This window comes from Pan paniscus, chromosome 3 (assembly GCF_029289425.2).
Source record: "Pan paniscus chromosome 3, NHGRI_mPanPan1-v2.0_pri, whole genome shotgun sequence".
NCBI lineage: Eukaryota > Metazoa > Chordata > Mammalia > Primates > Hominidae > Pan > Pan paniscus.
The window spans coordinates 2,140,189-2,167,145 of record NC_073252.2 but is presented as its reverse complement, the minus strand read 5'-3'; the positions used below and the strand labels follow the sequence as shown (position 1 = coordinate 2,167,145).

Below are 26,957 nucleotides of genomic sequence, written 5' to 3'. Positions count from 1 at the left end.
CAGATATTGTTTGCTTCTGTGAGAGCCATGGGACACCATGGGCCTCAGAGAGTGCAGCCCTATGTGGGAATCGAGTCCACTCTCTCCCAGGTGCAGCCTCATCTCCTGTCTGCTCCATCCTTTCCTCCCAAGAACACCTCATGGTTTCTAGCTCTTGGGGTTTATATTACGTTTTTGTGGCTCTACTGTTTATTTACTTATTTTTATTTTTGAGACAGGGTCTCGCTCCCCCACCCAGGCTGGAGTGCAGTTGCAACCTCATGGCTAACCAAAGCCTCAGCCCTCCCGGGCATAAGGGATCCTCCTACCTCAGCCTCCCATGTAGCTGGGACCACAGACGCACGCTGCCATGCCAGGCTAATTTTTAAATTTTTCGTAGAGACTGGGTCTCACTATATTGCCAAGGCTGGTCTCAAACTCCTGACCTCAAGCAGTCCTGCTGCCTCGGCCTCCCAAAGTGCTGGGAGGCCTCCCAAAGCCACTGCACCCGGCACCAGCCTTCCTTTTTAAAGATAATCCTGGCCGGGCGCAGTGGCTCACACCTGTAATCCCAGAACTTTGGGAGGCCGAGGCAGGCCGATCACGAGGTCAAGAGATGGAGACCATCCTGGCCAACACGGTGAAACCCTGTCTCTACTAAAAGTACAAAAATTAGCCGGTCGTGGTGGCGGGCGCATGTAATCCCAACTACTCAGGAGGCTGAGGCAGGAGAATCACTTGAACTCAGGAGGCAGAGGTTGCAGTGAGCCGAGATCGCGCCCACTGCACTGTATCCTGGAGACAAAGTGAGACTCCATCTCAAAAAAATAAAAAGTAAAAAAAAAGATAATCCTGTGCACTGAAATGTGCTCTAAAAGGTTGGGATTTGTAGTTCTGCTTTTGTGTTTACAAACATTTAAGAAGTTATTTTCTTGGTTGGGTGTGGTGGCTCACGCCTGTAATCCAGCACTTTGGGAGGCCAGTGCTGCAGATCACCTGAGGTCAGGAGTTTGAGACCAGCCTGGCCAACATAGTGAAACCCTGTCTCTACCAAAAATATTTAAAAAAATTAGCTAGGCGTGGTGGCGCATGTCTGTAATCCCAGCTACTCTGGAGGCCGAGGCAGGAGAATCGCTTGAACCAGGGAGATGGAGATACAATGACCCAAGATCGGGCGATTGCACTCCAGCCTGGGTGACAGAGCTAGATGCCATCTCAAAAAAAAAAAAAAAAAAAAAACAAAAACTTGTAAATTTGGATTTTAGTGATGGTTTTGCAATGTATAAATTTACCAAAAATCATCAAATTTATTTAAAATAGTTGAATGTTATGGTATGTAAATTACACCTCAGTAGAACTGCTAAAAAAATTAATGAGGCATATCAAAAAATACATGTGCCAGCTTTAAGGATATGTCCTGCCCAAATATGGCACCGTTTGGGAATAAAGACAGCCATAAATTGTAAATCAGTCAAAAAAAACAGGAGTCCATGGGTCCAGTGCGATAAAAAACAGAAAAATGAATGTATAGGAAGGCAGGGTTCTCCCCTCCTGCAGATGACAAGATAGGAGAGTTAAGCAGCCCCTGTTTTGTGCCCATGAGAGTGGAGGCTGGGTCAATGAGCGCGGGGTCGGGAGAGAGGCTGATGAGGAGGAGGACATTGCTGCTCTCAGGGCGTCTCCCTGGGAACGCTCACTTGTTGCCAGTGGAAACGCAGGAAACGTAGGAACTACATGGAACACCTTGGCCAAGGGACCCCTGTGAGCAGCACCAAGGAGGGGCAGCATCACCCGCGCTGTTTTCCAGCAGTTGTTCAGGCTTCACAGGGATTTCTGATTATTTCAAATTGGATGTTTCTTTAATGGCATCAAGTACTAGTTTGTTTATGTCAATGAAATACTTGGGTTTTTTCCTAATGATTGCTTTGTAGTATAGTCTTAGGAAACACAAGAGAAGCCCTCCTTATAGAGCACCCTCCAAGAGAAGGTGTGGCTCAGCCTATCCTGGTGACTCTCCACCACGCTAGTAATGCCCAGTCCTCAGCCTGCAGCCCTCACTTGCTGGTCCCTGAGCCCAGAGTGCTGGCCGGTGTCCTTGGAGGACTCGATCGCTGGGAGCACCCAGTGGCCCTTGGTGTCAGCACCATACCCTGCTTTTCTGGAGGCTGCTGGTACCTGCTTTGGACCCTGAGAAAGAAGTGGGTTTTGGGAATGGTCTGCTAAGTGGTTCTGGAACTTAGAGTCCTCAGTGGGTCCTGTGAGTCGCTGCCTGAGGTTGTGCCTATAAACCATTATAGGAGAAATGCTCACACCCCTTGCCCCTGTTCCCACATGTGCTCTGCTCCCCTCTGATGGATTCCGCCCCTTCCAGTTTCTCCGGATCTGCGCTGACCTCTTCCGCCTGGTGCCGTTCCTTGTGTTCGTGGTGGTGCCGTTCATGGAGTTTCTGCTGCCTGTTGCTGTGAAGCTCTTCCCCAACATGTTGCCATCCACATTTGAGACTCAGTCACTCAAGGTAAGGGCAGCATCCCAACTGCTTGTTTTAGAATGAGTCTGACATTCATTGTGATAGCTTCCTTGTTTGTGACTTTTCAGGTGCTAGATATTTTTGAGACTTTATGTATCTTCATATTGTCCTTGTGCTGTGCAATAATTATTTAGTGGATGCTGGGTTTTGGATTTGTTTTTCTTTATTTCGTTATTTATTTATTTATTTTTGAACGAGGGTCTTGCTCTGTCACCCAGGCTGGAGTGCAGCAGTGCGATCTTGTCTCACTGCATACAACCTCTGCCTCCCGGGTTCAAGCGAATCTCCTGCCTCAGCCTCCCAAGTAGCTGGGATTATAGGCGTGTGTGCCACCATACACAGGTCTCGCCCTGTCACCCAGGCTGGAGTGCAGTGGTGCGATCACGGCTCACTGCAGCCTCAAGTTCCTGGACTTAAGTGATCCTCTTGTCTTAGCTCCCGAATAGCTGGGACTACAGGCTAAGCCACCACATCTGACTAATTTTTTTTTTTTTTTTTTTTTTTTTATAGACAAGATCTGCTATGTTGCCCAGGCTGGTCTCAAACTCCTGGGCTCAAGTAATCCTCTTGCCATGACCTCCCAAAGTGTTATTATGGGTGTGAGCCACTGCTTCCAGCTCAATGTATTTTAAAATACAGGTTTCTAGACCAGGAACACTCCCCTACCAGTGCTATAGGGGAGTCATGAGGTCCTTCTAGGGCAGGGTCAGCCAGCTGCAGCCCACAGGCCAGATCAGGACCCTGCCTGTTCTCAGTAGAGCCCTGTGGGGACCTGCGATGCCCAGTCATGTGTCTTGTCTGTGAGGCACCAGCAGAGTTAAGCCTTTGTTTTAGACCACACAGCCATGAAGGCCAGACGCTTTCCTGTCTAGCCCATTACGGAAAGTGTGCCAATCCTTGCTTTAGGGAATCACACGAGTTTGTTTGGTTTTGTTTGTTTGTTTGTTTGTTTTTGTTTTGTTTTTGAGACAGAGTTTCGCTCTGTCACCCAGGCTGGAGAGTGCAGTGGTGCAATCTCAGCTCACTGTAGCCTCCACCTCCTGGGTTCAAGCGATTCTTGTGCCTCAGCCTCCCAAGTAGCTGGGATTACAGGTGTGCATGCCTGGCTAATTTTTGTGTTTTTAGTAGAGACAGGGTTTCACCGTGTTGGCCAGGCTGGTCTCAAACTCCTGACCTCAGGTGATCCACCCACCTTGGCCTCCCAAAGTGCTGGGATTACAGGCATGAGCCACTGTGCCCGGCCCACACGGGTACTTTTTAAAACCATGAAATAAAAGAGTTTGAGAATGTATTGCACTTAGATGAGAGTCAGTGTTTTATGAAATGTTTCTGGGAGTGGGGGTCGGGCACAGGCGTGAGATGTTTTCCTTGCCCGAACCACAGTCTGAGCAGTTGGAATGCAGTGCCCTCTCTGCCTTTGCAGGAGGAGAGGCTGAAGAAGGAGCTTCGGGTCAAGCTGGAGCTGGCCAAGTTCCTCCAGGACACCATCGAGGAGATGGCCTTGAAGAACAAGGCAGCCAAGGGCAGCGCCACCAAAGACTTCTCTGTGTTTTTCCAGAAGGTGCTGTGATACGTCTGAGTCCCTGTGACCTCACAAGGGAGCCTTCCCTGATTTTCTGTTTCCCTTTCGCTGTGCTCAGCAGAGTGGAGCTCCTCCAGGTGCTGGCTGGCGCTTGAAAGTTTACCCAGGAGGCTCAGTCGGGGGCCAGTGGAGTGTTAGGAGTCTGCCCTCACGAGCTCCCAGTGAGTTGAGCTGTGGTGGCTGCACCTCGTCAGCCTTCAGAATTATGGGCGTCTGTGTCTCATCACCCTGCAGCTGTCCAGGAGCAGTAGAATCTGACCCATGAGGAGCCTGAGACCCTGATGGTGTGAGGTGTGGGTGGCTTGGCCGGGCTCCTCTGCTGGGCATTGGCCTCTGGCTGGAGTCAGTCAAGAAGGTCCCAGGTCCCAGGGGCTGGTCAGAGGCCTGGACTGTGGGAGCAGTGGGGGCTGGAGAGGAGGAGCGGCCCTTGAGGTTTCCTGCGGGCATGTGGTGAGTGAGGTGAGGATGGGGAGAGGGCAGCTGCCACGGACGAGATCCCTGAGGACTAGATGGGGTTCACGAGGCCAGTGTTGTTGGCTTGAGGGACTTGTGCCACTTTGGAGTGAGAAGGATGTGTCTGAAGTGCAGGAAGAGCTTAAACCAGGGGCGAGAAACTCCAGCCATGCGTGTGCATTGTCTGTGGGGTTTGCCCGCTGCAGCACAGAGGCGAGTGGTTTCCATGGCTGCAAAGCCAGAAACACTTGCTGTCTGGCCCTTGACAGAAAAGACTGCCAGGCCGAGGCCTAACCACGGAGAAGCCTCTCGGGAGGAGGCGACACAGCCATGGGGCTGCTGAGCCCCCCAGGGAGTGGGTGGTGGTTCCAGCAAGATGTTTTAGGGGGAGCCATGCTTTGGGAGCCTCACCCAGGACGTTGTGCCTTGCAGAGCAGGAGGAGGGGCCCGTCCCAACCTTTCCTGGGCCGCCCAGCTGCCAAGAAGGATGTGCTTGCAGTCACCTGCATTGGGGTGTGCTGCATAGGGCGGCTTCAGGAGCACACCTGAAACAGTGTCTCAGAGCTGGCATCCTGCATGTTACAATTTGAGTTGGGCACCAAGTCAGGCTCGTCCTCCCTCATCTGTCACCTCTGCTAGGTACCCTCCTAGCCCAGCTCTTGGCAGAGACTGAGCTGGTGGCTTGTCCCTCAGGTGGTAGGAACTGCAGAGGATCGCCCAAAGGGCCCTGAGTGATCCGCGCTAAGGGACTCTAGCTCTCCCTAAAGAGCTAGATGGCCACCCCTCCCCCAAGGCTCAGGCAGTCATCCGTGGGAGATGCAGGTGCACACAGGTGCACCTCTTCCTGCCCCAGAGCAGCAGAGTCCCGGCCACTTCTGTGGCAGAGAGAGGATCACAGGACCTGCATGCAGCAGCCTGTGGGCCCGGGCGTCTCCCCCAGCAGACAGCAGCCTCAGCTTTGCTGGTTCAGGCAGGAGAGGTCCACAGGCCAGACGCCACCTTTCCCCAGGCTAGCCCAGCACCAGAGTCAGAAGTCAGTGGTTTGAGGCCAAGCTGGGCAGGTGACTTGAGGTCGGGTATTTGAGACCAGCCTGGCCAACATGGTGAAACCCCATCTCTACTAAAATACAAAAATTAGCTGGGTGTGGTGGCGCAGCCTGAAATCCCAGCAACTCGGGAGGCTAAGGCAGGAGAATCCCTTGAACCCAGGAGGTGGAGGTTGAAGTGAACCGAGATTACACCACTGCATTCCAGCCTGGGTGACAGAGCGAGACCCTGTCACAAACAAAAAAAAAAAGAAGAAGAAGTCAGTGGTTTGAGTCCCTGAGGATGAGAGGCAGCACCCTTTGGGAATGTGGTTGGTCGTGGGAGGGAGCCGGGTGGGCGCGTGTCCCGGGGATGACCCTTGTGACCACTTCCGCAGATCCGGGAGACAGGGGAGAGGCCCAGCAATGAGGAAATCATGCGTTTTTCCAAATTATTTGAGGATGAGCTGACCCTGGACAACCTGACACGGCCGCAGCTGGTGGCCCTGTGCAAGCTGCTGGAGCTACAGTCCATCGGCACCAACAACTTCCTGCGCTTCCAGCTTACTATGCGGCTGCGCTCCATAAAGGCAGACGACAAGGTGAGCCTGGCCATACTCCGTGCCACAGCTCTGGTGTTTTACCTTTTTTTTTCCTGATGATAAAAGCAGCATGTCCTCATTGTAGAAACTCTGGAAGATGCTGAACGATCGAAAATAAGCTCACTAGGAGTCTTGCCACTTGCAGATTGCAGATCCTTTGAAGATGGATGTCTTTTCTCTGGCACCTTCTCAGATGATCTCTCTGTTTGGATTTCGTCAGATTTATAATAACTTGCTTAGGTGTGTCTGTCTTTGTGTTCATCCTGCTTATTGATGACAGTGCCTCTCTGCCTCTCTCCTCACATCAGGGTCTTCATCGAGGGTCCATTTGCCCCTTTGCCCTGTCCTGTCCATCACACTTGCTTGCCTGTGTGCTTCACGCCCTTTTGTGCTTTCAGGGCGCTGCCCTCCTTCTAGGTCTGATTACTCCTTTTTTTTTTTGAGACGGTGTTTCGATCTTGTTGCCCAGGTTGGAGTGCAGTGGCGAGATCTCGACTCACTGCAACCTCCGCCTCCTGGGTTCAAGCGATTCTCCTGCCTCAGCCTCCAGAGTAGCTGGGATTACAGGTGCCCGCCACCATACCCGGCTATTTTTTGTATTTTTTAGTAGAGACAGGGCTTCACCACATTGGCCAGGCTGGCCTCGAACTCTGGACCTCAAGTGATCTGCCCACCTCGGCCTCCCAAAGTGCTGGGATTACAGGCATGAGCCACTGTGTCCGGCTGGTTACTCTTTTATTCATACTAGGAGCTCTTAAGATTTCAGTTCTCAGGTAAAACTGTTCATCTTGTCATCTGTCTTTTTGAATGCACTAACCCTAGTTCACATTGATTACTCTAATAACTGGGTGGTCCGTAGGCCTTTTTCTTTTGCTCTCCCTTCTGATTTTGTTTGTAGTGTTTAGTTTTTCCTGAATGCAGGCATTGTCTGTGGAAGACAAAGAGGTTCAGGGCAGTGTTGAACTCTTCCAGGAAGAGCCTGCCTGCATCTCTGGTGAGCAGGTTGAGGGCCAGTCATTTCCATGAATCAAGGCAAGGCCATGTGGGGAGCCTGTATCCCGCCCTTGCCGGGACACAACAGGCACCCCAGCCCTGGTGGTGATGGTGTCAGAGAAGGCTGAGGGGGCCAGCCCCTGTGGTGTCAGTGGAGACCAGGTGGGGGCTTGAGCTTTCCTCTCATCTGACAGTGTATCCGCCACACTCCCCCACCACTGGGGTGGCCTTGGGGGCCCAGCGGAGAGTTGGGACTTTGACCACTGCCCAGCAGGAACAAGGTCACGTCTACCATGGTGCCAGTGGGAGCCAGGTGGGAAACAGTACTGAGATGCTTCTGCCCTCCTGCTGGGGGAGACACCTGTGAGAGCCAGAACTCCCACCCACCCGTTCCCAGCGGTAGCAAGCAGCACCGCTGTCCCGCAGATGTCTGTGGAGGCTGGATGGGGAGCCTGCACTTCTTACGAGGCAGCGCTCCCACCACTTCTAAAATATGCCTGGGATTTCGCTTATGGATGTGAGTGAGTGACAACATGGAGAGGTCAATGCCATTGAGAGAAATGTGTTACCCACAGCTCCCCTGTCACTCAGCCCCACAAAACCTTCACACCCATGGGGAGCAGTAAGCTGGGGGGGACGATGCCTGCCTTCCTTGTCTGCAGTAGGTGGAGACATGTCTGACTGGGCAGGAAGGGAAACACAGACGTTAGGGTTTGCGGTTGGCCCATGAAAGCTGGACCATAGGGAAGTGGAAACAGCTTTGGCCTTGTTAGCTTGGTCCTGGGATTGGTAGATGCCAGATCATCAATTGCAAACTCTGTGCAAATTAGAATACCCACCGCCCATGCCACCATGCACCGGAGGAGGTCAGCTGCAACACACTGGAAGTCAGATCTAGAGTCAAGAAGCGGGAAGGTATCAGTGAATGAGAAAAAGCAACGCCTGGTACCAACCCTGAGATGACAGTTAGAGACCCTGCACCTGGGCCTCAAACAGCCACCAGCGCAGAGCTCCAAAAGCCACAACAGAGCAGAACATGTGAAAAACAGATCTGGGCAAAGAAAGAGAAGAAATATGTTATTAATAATAATAAAAGATATTGAGAGAAGATATTAAGGCCAGGCACAGTGGCTCACATCTATAATCCCAGCACTCTGGGAGGCCAAGGTGGGAGGACTGCTTGAGCCTGGTAGTTTGAGACCTTCCTGGGCAACATAGTGAGACCCCCCACCTCTACAAAAAAATTTAAAAATTAGCTGGGCTTGATAACTTGCACCTGTAGCTCCAGCTACTCAGGAGGCTGAGGCAGGAAGATTGCTCGAGCTTGGGAGATTGAGCTTGCAGTGAGTTGTGATTGTGTCACTGCACTCAGCCTGGGCAACAGAGGGAGACTCTGTCTCTCAAAAAAATTTGAAAAAGAAGAACCAAATGAAAAATTACAACTGAAAAATACAATATCTAAAGTCAAAACCTGGGTGGGCTCAACAGCAGAATGGATAAGGTAAAAGACAGAACCAGTAAACATTAAGATAAAATGATAGAAATTACCTGTTTGAACAACAGAGAGAAAATAGTAGAAAACATTGCACAGAGCCCCACAGCCTGTGCTGTAGCAAGTGTCGACCATCTGTGTCATCTGATGTTCCGGGGGAGAAAGGATAGAGCAGGGCTGAAAAAGTACCTCAAGAAATAATGGCTGGCTGAAAACTTCCCAGGCTCAGTTAAAGATGTAAATCTGCAAATTTCAGAAGCTGAGTGAACCCTGAGTAGGATAAATCCAAATAAATTCACAGCAAGTCACGTCAGAGTCAAACTAATGAACCCTGAAGACAAAGGGTTTTTAAGGCAGTGAGAGAAAGGCATCGTGTGTGTGTGTGTGTGTGTCGTTTCATTTATGAATGCCAGGTCTTTTTTTGGGTTTTGGGGGAGATGGTGTCTTGTTCTGTTGCCCAGGCTGGAGTGCAGTCCACTGGCACAATCTCAACTCACTGTAGCCTTGATCTCCTGGACCCAAGCCATCCTCCCACCTCAGCCCCCTGAATAGCTAGGACCACAGGCCTGTGCCACCACACCGGCTAGTTTTGTTTATTTTTCTTGTAGAGATGAGGTCTTACTATTATGCTGCCCAAGCTGGTCTGGAACTCCTGGGCTCAAGTGAGTCTCCCACCTTGGCCTCCCAAAATGTTGGGATTACAGGCGTGAGCCACTGTTCCTGGCCAAGAACGGCATCTTTACCATTAGGGGAAAATTTGAATGACAATGGATTTCTCATCAGGAACTGTGGAGACCAGAGGAAGTGGAGCATTATTTTTCAAGTGTTAAAAGAACTGTCAATCCAGGATCTATAACCAGCAAAAATATAGCAATGATGGGGAGCCAAGGCAGTATCAGAGGGAAGGAAGCTAAGACTGTGTCACCAGCAGACCTCCCCTAAAGGAAGGGCTGAGGGAAGCTCCTCGACCAGAAAGGAAACAGTAAGAGAAAGTACCTCGGCGCAGCAGGAAGAGTTCCCAGCAACCAGGGCGAGGGTCGGCATGGCGAGCTGCCCTCTCCCTGCGCCTTCTGCAGCGAGCGGGGCTGAGGGACGGGCTCCACGGTGTGGGTGGAGGCGACGATGTGAGTGGAGGCGACGGCTGAGACTCAGAACAGACGGAGGGGAAGCTTCAGCACTTGCCTTCGTGGGTGGAGCGCCGACTCCACTGCACTGCAGTGAGCTGCGTCCGTGGATTGTGTATCGTGATCCCTAGAGCAACACTGAAAATGGTGCACAGAGACTCCAGACCACCAGAGCGAAATCAAACGGAGGCCAGCCAGCCCCCAGGAGGACAGGGAGAAGAAAGCAGACAGAAAGCATCTTCATTCCTGATCAACTGGCGGAGCCCAGCTTAGTGGGCGAAGGGTTCGGCTAAGGAGGGCACGCATGCTGCAGAATTCCGCATGGCAGTGAGAGGCCTAACCCGGCACACCCATAGCACCCCCAGTGGGTCCTCAGGGAACCCCAGAGGTGACTCCTGCATGATCCTGTTCAGAGAGCACTCCAGGTGACAGCAGCAGACATGGAGACAAGCGCGTCTGTGAACGGGCAGCACCGGGAGCTGGGGAAGGTGGCCTCTGTCTTGACTGCGTGGGTGGCATGTGCTAATTGCAGTGCTGCTGGTGAGACATTATGCTAGGGGAGGCATCTGATGCATGGGAGCTTTGTTACTTGTTAAAACTGGATGTGTGTCCACAGTTACGTCAAGTTTGGTTTTAGAAGTGGAGGTGGTGGTACTGTCTACCCCACAGGGTGGTTGTGATGTGGAGTGAACTCTGAGATGGGGGGCCCTGCTGCAGAGTCCTGGCGTGGGAGCCCTGTTGCCGGCATCTGCCTAGCAGTAGCTGTCATTACTTCTCCGTGTCTCTCTTCACCTGTTGCTCCCTGTATGCCTTGGTGTCCTCTACCTCTGGGACTCCTGTTTGCTTTTCCAGTTGGTGTCACAGTGACCTTGGGCTGAGCAGAAGAGAGGGGTCCTTTGGGTATGAGGTCAAGATGTGTCTTCAGAGCATCTGGTTCCCTCGCCTTCCGTCCCTCCTTCTTTTCCATCCTGGGCACACTTGGGCAGATGGGGGACTGGGGGATCAGGAGAAACAGCAGGTGGCAGGAGTGGCCAGGGTGGGGCTGGTTCTGCCATCAGGACAGAGGGTTGGAGGTGGACTTCTTTGTCTCGGGGTTGATCGTGGCCGTTCTGCACTTCCCAAGATCCTGACCCTCCGTCACAGGCTTCCAGTCACTTCTAACCTAGAACTGGGCTTTGGTGGCCGTGGTTTGATTCTTGCTTGGCAACATCTGTTAGCCACTTACTCTGGAGGGTGTTCACACAGACACTGTCACCCACCAGCAACTGTCCCAGATGATAATTCACTGCTTTGTTTTCTAGCTGATTGCTGAGGAAGGGGTGGACAGCCTGAATGTCAAGGAGCTGCAGGCAGCGTGTCGGGCACGAGGCATGCGGGCCCTGGGCGTCACGGAAGACCGCCTGAGGGGTCAGCTGAAGCAGGTGCGTGAATATTGGCCTTGTGCCAGGCCGGCACGGGCTCAAGGGAAGCATCAGCCTTGAAAGGTCACTCGGAGGCTCTTCCCAAACTCTGGACCGGCCTGGCGAGGCGACACTGTGACCTCTCTGGGGACGGCCAGGATATTTGGGCTGTTTCTCGCCCTTCCGCTCTGACCGCATTCACACCCCTGCATTCTCACCTTTCGTTGCCTTTTGAATATTGCTTTGATTTTTCTTGTTTGCTTTTAGTTGATTTTAAAGACCTTAATAACTTACTATTTTGGTTATCTGTAGTCAGATGAGGACTGGAGTTCACCTCTGAGATGTCGGACGTGTTCACATTTTGACTCTTTCTGAACTGGGGCCATGGAAGGTTTGGGTGGCATGGCACGGTCTGACTTTGGAGCCGCCCCTTCTCTTGGCCACGCCCTATGCTGGTGCCTGGTTCCCAATGCCATCAAATTGAGTGGCTTGTAGGTCGGAAAGTGACAGCCCCAGCCACTCACTCTTACATGGAAAGGTTAAGGGGTGCAGGGCTCCAGCCGGTTTCCTCCCGGTGCCCTGGCACTGGCATGCCCTTGTTGGCAGTCATCCTCCTCCCGGGTTTTTCACACAACCTGCAAGTGTAGATGAAGGTGTGTTTACACACTTCTCCTCTCGACACAGACAGTATTTATGGCATGATCCTGTGGCACCCCCTGCCTTCCACAGCCGCGTCTTCCATCGGATTCCCCAGCAGAGCCTTCTCTGTGTCTGGCATGGGTGCTGACCTCCCTAGCACTCTGCCCAGCCTTCTGGAGCTCCGTGGGGATATGGGCCACACACACAGGGGTGTCTGAGCAGGGGGGCAGGTGCTGTCCCTGCCCAGGCCCCTCGGCCCCCAGGGGAGTGTGGCGCATTGGGGGCCCGAGTGTCATGTGTTCACACTTTTCCTTCTCTACCCACCTCTCGGCGGTGCCTTTCTTCTCTTAGGGTTTGTTCTCATATTTTCTCTACCCACCTCTCCTCAGTGTTGCCTTTCTTCTCTTAGGGTTTGTTCTCATGTTTTGCCCTGTGTTCAGTTTGTCTCTAAATATTGTCACGGTCTTTCTTGCCCATTTGGAGATTGTCTTGGTGTTACTCAAGCAGCCAGCCCCGGAACCTGGCCTGTGCAGAGCCTGCAAGGGCCCGAGTGCTGACCGGCCTCAGTGACACTGCCTCTGTGGGCCCGTATATGTTGACCTGGGCTGGTCTTGTTTCTTTGTTTGAGACAGAGTCTTGCTCTGTCACACAGGCTGGAGTGCAGTGGCGCGATTTCGGCTTGAAACAACCTCCGCCTCCCTGGTTCAAGCAATTCTTGTGCCTCAGCCACCCAAGTAGCTGGGACTACAGGTGCACACCACTATGCCTGGCTAATTTTTGTATTTTTAGTAGAGATGGGATTCGCCATGTTGGCCAGGCTGGTCTCGAACTTCTGACCTCAGGTGATCTGCCCACCTCGGCCTCCCAAAGTGCTGGAGTTACAGGCGTGAGCCACCGCGCCCGGCCCCTGGGGTGTTTTTAAGTGAAGAGTTGGTGCCCTGTTCTGAGGCCCTTGGGGTCCTCGCTGTGGGGGTTGCTGACCCCTAAGCCTCTCTGGTGTTTTGTTTACTAAGGCCGTCATCGGGTCACGCAGCACAGCAACAAACAGACCTTGTAGAACTTGAGACACCATCTTCTCTGAGAGCTATTCTGGTGATGAGATGGGCGGACCTGCTGTGGGGCCAGCAGGGTTGGGGGGCTGCCCATCTGCTGAACCTGGCCTTGGTTGCAGTGGCTGGACCTGCACCTGCATCAGGAGATCCCCACATCACTGCTCATCCTGTCCCGGGCCATGTACCTCCCGGACACCCTCTCTCCAGCCGACCAGCTCAAGTCCACACTGCAGACCCTCCCAGAGATTGTGGTACGTGCTGTCGGAGACCCCTTTTACCTCATCTCTTCATAGGTGGCTCCGCTCTTCTGGGGTGGGGGGAGGTGTGCAAGCGCACTCATTCCTCAACCATGGGCGAGGAGCCTACCTCCCACCCCCTCGCTAGTGCCCCCACCCAGCCACCTGTCCCCTTCCTTCCATCCCTCCTCACCAGCCCCTTGCCTGCCATCCCCCGTGTGGCACAGTTGCCAGTGGTCCCGACCTGGCCACGTGTTGGCTGCTGTGGATCTGGGCCGCGGCCCTTGGAGCTGTGCCAGCAGCGCCTATGCTCCTTCCCACATGTCAGGAGTCATCGGGCGAGCGCAGAGGGCGGCCCAGGGGCCTCCCAGCAATTGCGGGCAGCACCTCGGCAGTGCCTTCTGTCCTGTGTGTGTGAAGCCCAGGTGGTGACAGGGGCAGGGGACACAGGACAGAGGTGAGGGGCAGCAGGGGCCTCTGGTGGCTTCTGGGCTCACCCACAGATGTACCCTCTTCTGAAGGCAAAGGAAGCGCAGGTGAAAGTGGCCGAGGTGGAGGGCGAGCAGGTGGACAACAAGGCCAAGCTGGAGGCCACGCTGCAGGAGGAGGCGGCCATCCAGCAGGAGCACCGTGAGAAGGAGCTGCAGAAGCGCTCGGAGGCGGCGGTAAGCGGTGGTCCTGCTCCGTGCCGCATGGGGCTGTCCTGAGCCAGCCTCCCTAGAAACCCCCGCACGCCCACAGTCTTGGCCTCCCGCGTGCTTGCCCTGCAGCTCTGTCCTGCATGTTTATTTCCTCCTGGAGTGGTCAGGGAGGCAGGGTGCCCGGGTGTGAGGGCTGCAACTCTGACATGGGGACTCCCCGATGGCCACAGTGGTGCTCATGGGAGATATACCTTAGCCATCTCAGAGGGGCAAGCTTAGCATATGGCAGTGCCCACCCTCTCCTCAGGGACTTGCTGTGAGGGGCGCTGGCAGAGGAGCTTCAGGCTCCCCCAGCCTCTGGGCTCCTCTTCAACGCGGGCCCTGTGGTCCTCTTGGGTCACATGCATAGTGCCCACCCACAGGCTCAGCCTCCTGCTCTGCAAGTGACAGGGCAGCTTGGGGGAGTCTTGGGGAGACCAGAGATGGATAAGGTGCTCTAGCCTGTTCTGGAGAGGGCCCCAGGTGACCTGGCAGCTGCATGGAGCCTCCCTAGGGACCTTCTGTGGCAGGTGTGCTGCCCAATGTCACCTGCAGGCCTGCTCCCAGTGTGGCCTCTGCCATATGTTCTGAGCTTCGGGGAGCAAGAAGACTGCTTCTGTGTGATGGCGGGCGCTGGGCCGGTGTCGCCTTGCCTTTCAGAAGGATGTTGAGCCCGAACGTGTGGTAGCTGCTCCCCAAAGGCCGGGGACCGAGCCACAGCCAGAAATGCCTGACACAGTCCTGCAGTCAGAGACCTTGAAGGACACTGCCCCCGTGCTGGAGGGCTTGAAGGTAATGAGGCAGGTTCTGGGGCCCTGGAAGCTGAGGAGGGCATGGCCTGGCTTTGTGGACAGTTGTGGGGCAGGGATGGGGACAGGTTAGCTGGGGCATCTATAGCCCTCAGTGAGAGGAGATGGTGCAAGGGGTTGAGGATGGAGGCCACTGGGCTCCTAGGAGGCTTGGTGGTTAGGAAAAGAGTGAGTCCGGCCGGGCTCCGCACTGTGCCTGGGTGCACAGCAGCTGACGCTGCCGTGAACTTAGCACCCTGGCCCACAGTGTGGCAGGTAGAGATGCCAGTCGGCAGGTTTCAGGGCCCTTTGCCAGCTTGCCCAGACAGTGAAGGGGTGTGGAAGCCAATGTGGCCCCTCAAGGTGGAGCCTCCTCCACAGGCCCAACCTGCTGTCACCTTCTGTGGGGTGATCTGGGCTTGGGGCATCTTCAGACTCCCCATGCGAGCCTGTGAGGTGCAGCCTCCAGGCGCCTGTGCTGCCTACCTGGTGCGCCTCCTGGTACCTTCCATCTTGAACTCGCGGGCTGAAGTGCAGTGGCGCCATCTCGGCTCAGTGCAGTCTCAGCCTCCCAGGTTCAAGCAACTCTTCTGCCTCAGCCTCCCAATATCTGGGAGTACAGGCGTGCACCACCAGACCCAGCAAATTTTTGTATTTTTAGTAGAGAGAGGGTTTCACCATGTTAGCCAGGCTGGTCTCAAACCCCTGACCTCAAGTGATCTTCCCGCCTCAGCCTCCCAAAGTGCTAGGATTACAGGTGTGAGCCACCACGCCCAGCCATAAAAAAAAAATTTGGCCAGGCGCAGTGGCTCACGCCTGTAATCCCAGCATTTTGGGAGGCCGAGGTGGGCGGATCATGGGGTCAGGAGATCGAGACCATCCTGGCTAACATGGTGAAACCCCATTTCTACTAAAAATACAAAAAATTAGCCAGACATGGTGGCATGCACCTGTAGTCCCAGCTACTCAGGAGGCTGAAACAGGAGAATGGTGTGAACCTGGGAGGCGGAGCTTGCAGTGGGCGACAGAGTGAGACTCTGTCTCAAAAAAAAAAAAAAAAAAAAAATTTCACTTTTTAGCAAATCAAATAGAACTATTCTGTAAAAAGAATCATGATCACATGGGATTTGTCCAAAAAATGCAAATTGGCTTGAATTTTTTTTCTTTTGAGATGGGATCTCACTCTGTTGCCCAGTCTGCAGTGCAGACATGACCTTGGCTCACTGAAGACTTGACCTCCCAGGCTCAAGTGATTCTCCTGCCTCAGCCTCCCAAGTAGCTGGGATTATAGGTGCCCACCACCACACCCAGCTAATTGTTGTATTTTTAGTAGAGATGGGGTTTCACCATGTTGGCCAGGCTGGTCTCGAACTCCTGACCTCAAGTGATCCTCCCACCTCGACCTCCCAAAGTGCTGGGTTTACAGGCTTGAGCCACTGTGCCTGGCCAAAATTTTTAAAATGTAATTTCCATATTAACAGACTAAATTAGAAAAGCTGGGAATGTTTATCTCGGTAGCTGCAGAAAGAGCCTGTGGCAGAACCCAGTATCTGTTCCTGATATGCAGATGTCCTGCACATGCAGGCAGCTTTCTCAGCCCAATCAAAAGCATCTGCAGAAACACCTCCAGCTGCCGTCACCCTCAGTGGTGAGACGCTGATGAGGTTGTCTGTCCTCACTCTGAGCTCAGCATCAGCTTGGGGGTTTCAGTCAGGGCAACTGAATACAGAAAACAAAACCATATAGATCAGAAAGGAAAAAGGAAAACTCTTTATTCACAAATGGTGTGAACAATCAATTGGGCTTCACTATGGTAATGAGTAGTCAGAGAAGGTTTGAACAGTATGGCACCCCCCAAAATGAACTACTTAGGGATACATTTGGAAAAAGATATGCAAGTGCTGTCCACGGAGTACTGTAAAATGTTGCTGAGGGAAAGAAAAACCAAACAGAGAGGCTGGGCGCGGGGCCCACACCTGTGATATCAGCACTGTGGGAAGCCGAGGTAGGAGGATCGTCTGAGTCCAGGAGTTTGAGACCAGCCTGGGCAACATAGTGAGACGCCGTCTTTACAAAAAATAAAAAGTTGGACAGATATGTCAGTGTGTGCCTGTAGTCCCAGCTCCTGGGGAGGCTGAGGCAGGAGATTGCTTGAGCTTGGGAGATCAAGCCTGCAGCAAGCCATGATTGCACCACTGCCCTCCAGCCTGGGCAACAGAGTGAGACCCTGTCTCAACAAACAAGACAAGAAACACACGACCACAGGGGCAAATCTCAAAATAAGTGAGTGAGAGAAGTCAGACAAAAAGAGTGCTTGCTGGATGATCCGTCTATCTAAGATGCTAGAAAGTGCACCCGAGTCTGCAGTGGCAGGAGGTGGACCTGAGGTTGCCTGGGGGTCGGTGGTGGGACCCAGTGGGGGCACAAAGATGCATTTGGAGGTGACTCTTTGACTGTAGTGAAGGTTTCACAGTACACGTGTCAATTCATAGATGACACGCTTTAAACAAATGGGGTTTGGCATATGAGGGCAGACAGTGACTGCGTGCAGCAGCCAGCGTAGCAGTGAACCTGAACCCCGCTGGTCTGTTGTTACCAATGACTGTCCAGTGAGACTCTTGCCCTGGGCTGCCCGTATAATATGAACAGAGCAGCTGGTCAGTTGGGAACAGGCCAGTTCTTTCCCTTGGCTCAGGCTTTGTTGTTTGCCCATTTTTATCCCAGGAGGAAGAGATCACGAAGGAGGAAATCGACATCCTCAGCGATGCCTGCTCTAAGCTGCAGGAGCAGAAGAAGTCACTCACCAAGGAGAAGGAGGAGCTGGAGCTGCTGAAGGAGGATGTGCAGGACTACAGCGAGGTGGGTGGGATTTGCTCCCTGGACTCTGAGACTGCAAGAAGAGTAAAATCGCTGTGCTGGCCCCAAAAGTGTTACATAATACTTCCGTCAGATACTTGATAAGCTGGCCAAAGAGTATTTGGAGAGGACAGCACATTATAAATAAACCTTATTCAGTAACCTTTCCACAGCCATTCCGGCTGGACCAATCCTCTGTAATGTGGCTGTGTGCTGTTCTGGCCACAGATGTGTGTGCACCTTTTTTTTTTTTTTTTGAAAGAAGGTCTTGCTCTGTTGTCCAGGCCAGAGTGCAGTGGCACAATTTCAGCTCATTGCAACCTCCACCTCCTGGGTTCAAGCAATTCTTGTGCCTCAGCCTCCCGAGTGGATGAGACTGTAAACATGTGCCACCATGCCCAGCTCAATTTTTTGTATTTTTAGTAGAGACGGGGTTTCACCATGTTGACCAGGCTCATCTCGAACTCCTGGCCCCAGGTGACCGACCTGCCTCGCCCTCTCAAAGTGCTGGGATTACAGGCGTGGCCACCGTGCCTGGCCACATCTTTTAGTTTCTAAACATGGGAAGGTGTCTCATGAAGAGTTTGGTCACTTGACGAGATCTTATTCATGATTACGTGAAAGTGGCTTTTTTCTTTTTCTTCCATGGTGGTTTGTTTCCCTTTTTTTGTAAATATTACTTCCTAATAACGATTTTTTTTTCTTTCTTTCTTTCTTTTTTTCTTTTTTTGAGATGAAGTCTAGCTCTGTCGCCCAGGCTGGAGTGCAGTGGCGTGATCTCGACTCACTGCAACTTCCGCCTCCTGGGTTCAAATGATTCTTCTGCCTCAGCCTCCTGAGTAGCTGGGACTACAGGCATGTGCCACCATGCCTGGCTAATTTTTTGTATTTTTAGTAGAGACAGGGTTTCACCATGTTGACCAGGCTGGTCTCGAACTCCTGACCTCATGATCCACCCGCCTTGGCCTCCCAAAGTGCTGGGATTACAAACATGAGCCACTGTGCCCGGCCCCTAATACGATTTTTTAAAAACTGTTTTCATAGCTCTGTTGGGAATGATAACTGATTTTTCAATTGGCAAAAATAATTGGCCATTTCTAGATTTATGACAGCCCTCATGCCATGTGGGTTCTCCACTGGATGTGAGGTGCTTATCACCAGCTCAGCCTGTTCCTTCCCTCCCCTCCCCTCGCCTTCCCCATTCTTCCTCATGGTGTTTACTCGTGGGAAAAAAACAACTTGGAATTTAAAAAGACACTTAAGGCTGGGCACTGGTGGCTCAGGCCTGTAATCCCAGCACTTTGGGAGGTCAAGGCAGGAGGATCACTTGAGCTCAGGAGTTTGAGACCGGCCTGGGCAACATGGTGAAACACCATTTCTGCAAAAAATACAAAAATTAGCCAGGCATGATGTTGTGTGCCTGCACTCCCAGCTACTCCAGAGACTGAGGCAGGAGGATTGCTTGGGAGTGGGAGGCTGGGAGTTGGAGGCTGCAGTGAGCTGAGATCATGCCACTTTACTCCAGTCTGGGTGACAGAGCAAGACCCTATCTCAAAAAACAAAGACACTTAATTTCCTTGATTAATTAGTTCACTTAATTTTTCTTTGACAAATGTGAAGGAAATTGAGATTCAGAGTAGATTCTATGTCTTTTGCTTGCAAGGCAGTGTACAAAAATAAGAAATTTGTATGATAGAAATACAATTTTATAACTCTCTGGTTTGAATTAATGGGTTTAATTACCTTTACAAGTTAATTTATTACCTTTTTTTGTTGTTGTTTGAGATAGGGTCTCGCTCTGTCACTCAGGCTGAAGTGCAGTGATGTGATCTTGGCTCACTGCAGCCTCCACCTCCTGGGCTCAAGCCATCCTCCTGTCTCAGACTCCTGGGTAGCTGGCACTACAGGTGTGCACCACCATGCCTGGCTAATTTTTTGTTTGAATCTTGGTAGAGATAAAGTCTTGCTATGTTGCCTGGTCTGGTTTCGAACTCCTGTCCTCAAGTGATCCTCCTGCCTTGGCCTCCCAAAGTTCTGGGATTACAGGCATGAGTCACTGTGCCCAACCAGATTCTTTTTTTTTTTTTTTTTTTTTGAGACAGAGTCTCGCTCTGTTGCCCAGGCTGGAGTGCGTTGGCATGGTCTTGGCTCACTGCAGCCTCTGCCTCCTGGGTTCAAGCGATTCTCCTGCCTCAGCCTCCCAAGTAACTGGATTACAGGTGCCTGCCATCATGCCCAGCTAATTTTTGTATTTTTAGTAGAGGCGGGGTTTCACCACATTGGCCAGGCTGGTCTCGAACTCCTAACCTCAGGTGATCCGCCCGCCTTGGCCTTGCAAAGTACTGGGATTACAGGTGTGAGCCACTACACCTGACCCCCTTTTTCTTTTAAGACAAACTTTTTACAACCAAAATAATTTTATTAGGACTTGCAGGAGATCAAGAAGGAACTTTCAAAGACTGGTGAAGAAAAATACGTGGAAGAATCTAAAGCCAGCAAGAGATTGACAAAAAGGGTGCAGCAGATGATCGGGCAGATCGATGGCTTGATCTCGCAGCTGGAGATGGACCAGCAGGCTGGCAAGCTGGCCCCGGCCAACGGCATGCCCACGGGGTGAGTGGGGTGGTGGGCGCGGGAGAGGGATCGGAGACTCACATAGGGAGGCTGGTCCCTTTGCTGGATCCGAGCTGGGCCCTTCTGGCTCCAAAGGGCACATTGTAGCCTCTGCCTGGCTGCCTCTCCACCTTTGACCAGCAGTCCCAGCCAGGAACCCTCTGGCATGTCAGTCTCTGCCTCTCCGAGAGCAGTTCGTCCCTTCCTGGCCCCTCTTCCTCTTCCCACAGCCCCCTCTCCTCCCGCTCCAACCTCCGCCTCTCTTGGCTTCTGTTTTCTCTAATTACCAGGCTCTCTCTTGCCTCTCCCTCTTCCTGACCCCACCCACGCTCAGTAATGACACCAGCTCGGGCAGTCGGCCTTCTCTGTGCCCGACATGTCCCAGATTCCTGCGCAGCAGTGGCTGAGGGAGCTGCCGTTTTGTGAGTCCCTTCTGGGCGAATGAAACAGCTGTTGGGTGACCGCTGGTGCCCTGCAGGTTCCAAATCTCCACCCCCACACCCACAGTGTTGTAGGTGGGCTGCACGTGGCACCCTGCTCATGCTCTCGTCCCTGCTCTTGGAGGCCCTCATCTGCCCAGGGCACTACAGCCCCCATGATCGTGAACGTATTGCCAAGTGGCCACAGGCCTGAGGACAACAGCCCAGCAGCCATGGCCCCAGAGGGGCGGCCACTGAGGGGCAGACATGCCCGTGGAAACCCTGGACCTGGTGGTGTTTCTGTGTTTGTGTCCACGCTGGCCCTGGGAGCTCTTGGCAGTGTATGCAGGATGGGATCATGCCTTGGGGGTCCGTGCTGGAGGTTGCCTGGCTCACGCGGAGCCGCCTGTGTCAGTGCTGACCACTTGCAGCCACAGGTGTGGGCAGTGAGGCCCCGTGTAGCAGGACGCCTGCCCGTGGCTACATGCAGGCTGTGCTTCCACAGGGAGAACGTCATCAGTGTCGCTGAGCTCATCAACGCCATGAAGCAAGTCAAGCACATTCCCGAAAGCAAGCTCACCAGCCTGGCCGCAGCACTGGATGAAAACAAGGATGGCAAGGTCAACATCGACGACCTCGTCAAGGTGGGCCTCGCTGGGGACCACGCAGGCCATCCGCCACCTGGTCTGGAGTGGGGTGGGGCAGGGGGACTGTTCATTGCATGTCCGGCATCCTCCTGGGCAGCTACCCCCTCCTGTCAGGGGTTTGGGTCTGTCACTGCGACTGCTCCTTTAAGCCGCTGCTCTCATTTGAAACATCAGAAGTGAGAAATTATTGAAGTTACAACTCAAGTGTTGAGACAGAAAACGCACCTAGTGGCTACGCATGTCCCTGGACCCCGCCCCCAGCTGGTGGCACTGGGGAGCCGGTGGGGGGAGTGGCAAACACCTCTCAGGGGCCCCCGAGGCTGAGGGGCGACTGCACAGGGAGCCTGGGGGCACTTCACACCTGCCGGGGGCCCCCGAAGCTGAGAGGCAACTACACAGGGGAGCCGCGGGGCAGCTTGGGCACCGCCCCGAGGCTGAGAGGTGACTGCTGGGCTGAGCTCCCAAGTGCAGCCACTCAGGTTCCAGGGTAGCCCCGGAGACCCTGGCCCAGGATCCAGTCTCTGGAGGGAAGGCAGGGCTCTAGCCTGAGTGCGCACACCAATTTTCCCAATCACTGACATCTCTGAGGGGAAGCTGCCTCGTGGCTCCCGGTGCATGCATCAGGTTAGTGATTTTCCAGACGTCTAACAGAAGTGTTGGCTGGTTTCTTGCAGTTCAGTTTGGAAGCAGGGATCATGTATCTACTGCACAGCTGCCCTTCCCTTCCCTGCTAGTCTGGGTGGCAGAGTGGGGACAAGGTCCCTGCATGTCACCCCACTCTGCCCTGGGAAGCCATGGCCCAGGTTCCTGGCCAGAGCAGGAACTTGACCCTGGCAGCCCCATTGTGCTGTCTGCCACCTGTCAAGGCAGCCCCCTGGCTCCTTTGTCCTCCCACTCTGAGCCCCTTCCCCAGGGTCTGTGGCACCCCTTGGGGGAATTGGTGCTCTGAGGACCCTGGGGCCCGCAGGCAGTGATTGCGTGCATGCTGCTGCCACCCCAGCTGGGGCGGCTGACGGCGCTGGCGCTGGCCCCGCCTCCGCCTCACTGTGCTGTAGGGCGCAGCCACCTGAGCCTCTCCCTTTCCCACGTGTGTAGGTGATTGAGCTGGTGGACAAAGAAGATGTTCACATCTCCACCAGCCAGGTGGCTGAGATTGTAGCAACACTGGAAAAAGAGGAGAAGGTGGAGGAGAAGGAGAAGGCCAAAGAGAAGGCAGAGAAGGAGGTCGCAGAGGTGAAGAGCTAGAACCACTGGCTTGGGCACCTGTCCTCCTGCTGTGCCGCCACCCTGGCAAGGGCCGTGAGGGCGATTGCTTTGTGGTGATTCTCAGTGGCTCATCTAATATTTTGGCTGGAATAAGTCAGAGACTTCCATAATCAAGTAAATTTTAATTTTCATCATTCCACGGAGATTCAGTCTGTCTGGAATCCCGGAACCCCTCCACAGAATCGTGTCTGGATCCACACTGTGGTGTGGCTGCCATGGCCTCCTGGCTCCAGAGGCAGCTGGGCCGGGCCAAGGCAGGAAGGCGCCCCCATGTGTGTGGCCTCACGTCTCAGCATCTGACTGTGCTGCCCTGTCCCCAGGGAAGAGAATGAGGACCACGTGGACTCCGCCCACACAGAGCTGGCTGCTGTGCCCACCCTCGGGCGTCAGGAGACACAGCCTGGCCTCCTCAGGGCTGAAGATGCCTCCATTCGCCTGTGGACCTTGATTTCTAGATTTCAGTGTCAATAGACCTGTCTTCCTGCACACTTTCAGTTGGATGTGGGTCACTGTGGAGACAGAGGTGTCTGCCATCTCTGTGGCCTCTGGAGAGTGACGTCTCCCTGCTGGGAGTGCTGGTTCTCACGTGCGGTTTCCCTTGTGTATCGGAGCTCTTTCTCGGCTTTCTATTTCCCCCAGTTCTTTAAGCAGTCAATTGGCACAGAGTTTCCCACGCTGGTCTGCCTGCCCCAAGAGCCGCGCGACTCCGACGCAGCCCTGGCCATGGGGCTCCCTTGGGTGGTGCTTGGGCTGCGTGCCACGGGGGCTGCAGTGGATTCACTGTGTCAGGGATGAGCCTGGCTTGGGGGTTGGTGGGGCTCTGAAGCGCATTTGGGGTTCTTTGTAGCTTCTAATGTGAGGTTTGAGTCCAGTGCACCCACAGCAGCATGCCCTTCTCACCCCTTGCAGTGTTGCAGGCTCAGGCCCCTGGGCTCCTTCAGCAAGCAGGCTAGTCAATGAGGCATGAGGATCCGGCACAGGGCATCCCCTGGGGCTTCAAGGGCAATACCCCCGTGCTTAGGGTTTGCCCTGTGCCCTCTGGGTGGGGTGGCCTCCCCGCACTCGGCACTCGGCAGCATGGCCAGGCTGGCCAGGGCGTGGGCAGGTGGTGTCCTGTGGCACCTCCACCCTCCTGCCCAGCCGGCTGTGTCACACTCATCTTTTTAAGGTCAGGTTGGTTCCTGGCAAAAATGTACCTCCAGGGGCCTCCAAGCATAGGATTTGGAAGACAGGAACGGCACAGGCGTCCAGGAAAGCAGCTGCACTCAGACAATGCCTTCTCCATTACTTGAAGCTTCGTTCTGTTCAGCCATTAAAGAAACTTGACAAAATAGGAACAGGAGATATTTCTCGATTGTAAACCTTTGTGCAGGGACAGTTGGCTTCCAGAGGCTTTCAGATTTCAGTTATTTGAGAAGTTTGTTTTAGATCCTTAACTAATATTTATGAATTCTCTCACCCTGTGTAAGTAGCCTGGTGTTCGTTTGTCCAAGTGTACTTACCCTTGAGAACAAGTCTTGCAGTTGCCAGGTGTGTGCAGACGCCTCTCCTGTGAGCCGCATCGCGGGCCCAGTCAGCTGCCCTGGCTCTCGTCCTCGTCCTCACTGCCTTGGCTGAGCACTGTTGACGTGAACAGCCACTGCAACAGGCAGCCCATCCCACTGTCCCCTCTGCCCTGGACTCCGCGTGGCCTCCGAAAGCCAGCTTGCCCTCCGGGTGCTGCAGGGGCTTGGCAGGTGGGGAAGGCTCTGGTGGGTGCCTTTGGTGGCTTCCGTGACATCAGCCGTGCTCTGATGCAGGCTTGCTCCCTCGTCATCCTCCCTCATCGTTCTGTGTGCATTTTTCTCTATGTCCTGACCTTTCTGCTTGCACCTAAAAGTGGTGTCTGGGTGCAAATGTAAGCAGTGGTGGATCCAGAAATATGAGCTTTGTGTAATAAGCTTCTTAAAACAGTCCTTTCTTACACCTGCCCAGGGCCAGACCCTCGGTCTTGGCCTTTTTCAGGAGCTAGGATATCTGCGCCTGGTGAAAATGAAACGAATTCCTGATTTAGGAATTCAGTATTTCCTCCTCACTCCAGCTAAGCACTCACTTTTTTTTTTTTTTTTTTTTGATACAGAGTCTTGCTCTGTCACCCAGGCTGGAGTGCAGTGGTGCGATCTCGGCTCACTGCAAGCTCCACCTCCCGGGTTCAAGCGATTCTTCTGCCTCAGCCTCCTGAGTAATTGGGATTACAGGCATGCGCCACCATGCCCAGCTAATTTTTTTTTTTTTTTTTTTTTTGAGACAGAGTCTTGCTCTGTCACCCAGGCTGGAGTGCAATGGCGTGATCTCGGCTCACTGCCAGCTCCGCTTCCTGGGTTCACGCCATTCTCCTGCCTCAGCCTCCCGAGTAGCCGGGACTACAAGCACCCGCCACCACACCTGGCTAATTTTTTTTGTATTTTTATTAGAGACAGTGTTTTACCGTGTTAGCCAGGATGGTCTCGATCTCCTGACTTCGTGATCCGCTCACCTCGGCCTCCCAAAGTGCTGGGATTACGGGCAAGTTTTTATTAGAGATGGGGTTTCATCATGTTGGTCAGACTGGTCTTCAACTCCTGACCTCAGGTGATCCACCCGCCTCAGCCTCCCAAAATGCTGGGATTACAGGCATGAGCCACCGCGCCCGGCCTCAACTCTCAGTTCTAACGCAGGGATTCAGGAATTGGGCTTTCAGACTCCTTCTGCAGTGTCACAGTCCAGACTTTTTTAAAATGAAGGACACCCCGCAGTGGCTCGCAGTGGGTCCCAGGGCTAGCAGGAGCGTGCTGGGGAGCCGGCTCTGTCTTTGTTCGCAGTGGGTCCCGGTGCTGGCAGGAGTGTGCTGGCGAGCCGGCTCTGTCTTTGTAAATCCTTCAGGGGTCCTAGGGCTGACTCCACCGGACAGCCCGTCCTGGGCCGTGTTAAGCACCTTTTGTAGAAATCGTATTTTTATTAAAACATCAAATCTGTGTTCCTGTAACAGTGCAGAGTAATAATATTTCTGAACCATTGGGCACACAGGAGCGAGTGGAAGCTGGCAGAGCCGTCCACGTGGCTGCAGGGGCTGGGCCTTGGGGCGCATGTGGCTGTGAGGCCAGTTCCAGAAGGAGCCTCACCATCCCTGGGGGTTTGAGTGCTGGGCCGCCCTCCATGGGTTCAGCCCTTGGCTTCATGCTTCCTGCTCTGCAGGATGGGCCTGCAGGGTCAGGAGACCCACGTCCCCAGGTCCTGTGACAGCGTGAGCTGCTCATGGAACAGTGTGGGACGTTCTCCAGGCCAGTGGCCCTGCCACCTGGTCATGCTCTCTCTGCTCTGGGGACCTCAGTGACTTCTTGGGAGTCCTGGGGTTAGGGGCTGGGACCCTCGCCGAGGTGTCACCCAGGAGGGCCAGCTCTTCTGAAAGACTCCTCAGGCCGCTGAGGGGAAAGAGCACCGAGTACTGCCCTAGGGAGTCCTGGATGAGGCAGGGCTTTCAGCCTGCAGTCCAGCCCACAGGCAGGGCCCAGACGCCCTGAGGGATGTGTGATGGCCTGGGGCCATGGAGGGCAGCCACCAGCCCGGACCTCTGGGTGCCTACCTGCCTCAGCGTGGCCTGGCTGCAGGAGTGCGTGGATGGTTCCAGCGCCAGGATAGCAGTGTGGTGTCTTGGCTCCCGACCCTTCTCAGTGGACAGAAGCTATCCTTTAGGTGCTCTGCCCACACTGGGACCAGGCCCTGTGGGCACCTCACGGGCTTCTCTGCGGCCCTGGCTGCTGGTTTGTTCACACTGAGGGTCCTCCCTCGGGGCCTCCCTTGACCCCTAGGCCCTAATTAATCAGAGGAAATGATGGACCCACAGCTGGGGTGGGAGGTGCTCACTCATGGGGACAGCAGCCCAAAGAGCTGTGAACAAACCAGGTGCCCTTGGTGACCCCAGGAGCCACCAGTTGTGTCCTGGAAGCTGGGCCTCCCATGAGACATGTCCCCCTCAGAAAGCCATCAGCAGACAGCAAGGGCGGGGACCCTGCCAGCCTAGAGCACACCCAACCACTAGAGGGCACCCTGATGGTGGAGGTTCAGTTGTGCTGACAGCTGGGGTCTCTCATGGGCTCACTTTATGGGACAGGGGGAGGCAGCCAGGGAGCCCCTGGTGGGGCAGCTTCAGGGACTGTGCCCTGCCATCTGGGGTCGCTAAGGAAGCACTCTGAGGAGGAGGAGGCTGGCCCACCAGCACCTTCATGGGCCACTGTTCTCCCGGTGGCCCAGCCCTTTGGTCCCCAGCACCCATTCAGGATCCCACTGTGCCCACCAGAGGTCCACCAGAGCCCTGATGGGAGAGGGGCCTTAGGTTGTAGCAGGGACACTGCCCAGCCAGCGCTAGGGGGCGCTCCCGGCCTGCGCTTCGAGCCCCATGCTCTGCCTGCCTTGGTGTGGATGCTGGAACTGCCTGCCTGTTGGCCTGGTCCCCCCACTGCCCTGCGGGCCTCAGCCTTCAGGCCCATGTGGGCCTCCCCATCCTGCCACTGTCACCAGGCGTCCCATGGCCAGGCCTGCCTCTGGGGCCCAGCATGGGGTTTCTGG

The 26,957-nt window shown here is 54.1% G+C and overlaps 1 protein-coding gene across 2 annotated transcripts in view; it reads left to right on the top strand.

Annotated features, from left to right (window-relative positions):
* Positions 1 to 25,377, top strand: part of LETM1 (leucine zipper and EF-hand containing transmembrane protein 1) — a 45,612-nt gene extending 20,235 nt beyond the window's left edge. The window contains exons 4-14 of one of the 2 annotated variants that reach the window (XM_034958189.3): positions 2,351 to 2,494; positions 3,930 to 4,067; positions 5,965 to 6,168; positions 11,079 to 11,198; positions 12,988 to 13,119; positions 13,626 to 13,769; positions 14,448 to 14,576; positions 17,297 to 17,431; positions 19,854 to 20,041; positions 20,966 to 21,104; positions 22,203 to 25,377. In XM_034958189.3, the coding sequence (XP_034814080.1) occupies positions 2,351 to 2,494; positions 3,930 to 4,067; positions 5,965 to 6,168; positions 11,079 to 11,198; positions 12,988 to 13,119; positions 13,626 to 13,769; positions 14,448 to 14,576; positions 17,297 to 17,431; positions 19,854 to 20,041; positions 20,966 to 21,104; positions 22,203 to 22,352 (1,623 nt within the window). In that variant the 3' untranslated portion in view covers positions 22,353 to 25,377. Of the gene's footprint in view, positions 1 to 2,350; positions 2,495 to 3,929; positions 4,068 to 5,964; positions 6,169 to 11,078; positions 11,199 to 12,987; positions 13,120 to 13,625; positions 13,770 to 14,444; positions 14,577 to 17,296; positions 17,432 to 19,853; positions 20,042 to 20,965; positions 21,105 to 22,202 lie in introns of both variants that reach the window. The other variant, XM_034958188.3, reaches the window with a different exon arrangement.
* The last annotated feature ends 1,580 nt before the right edge of the window (positions 25,378 to 26,957 follow it).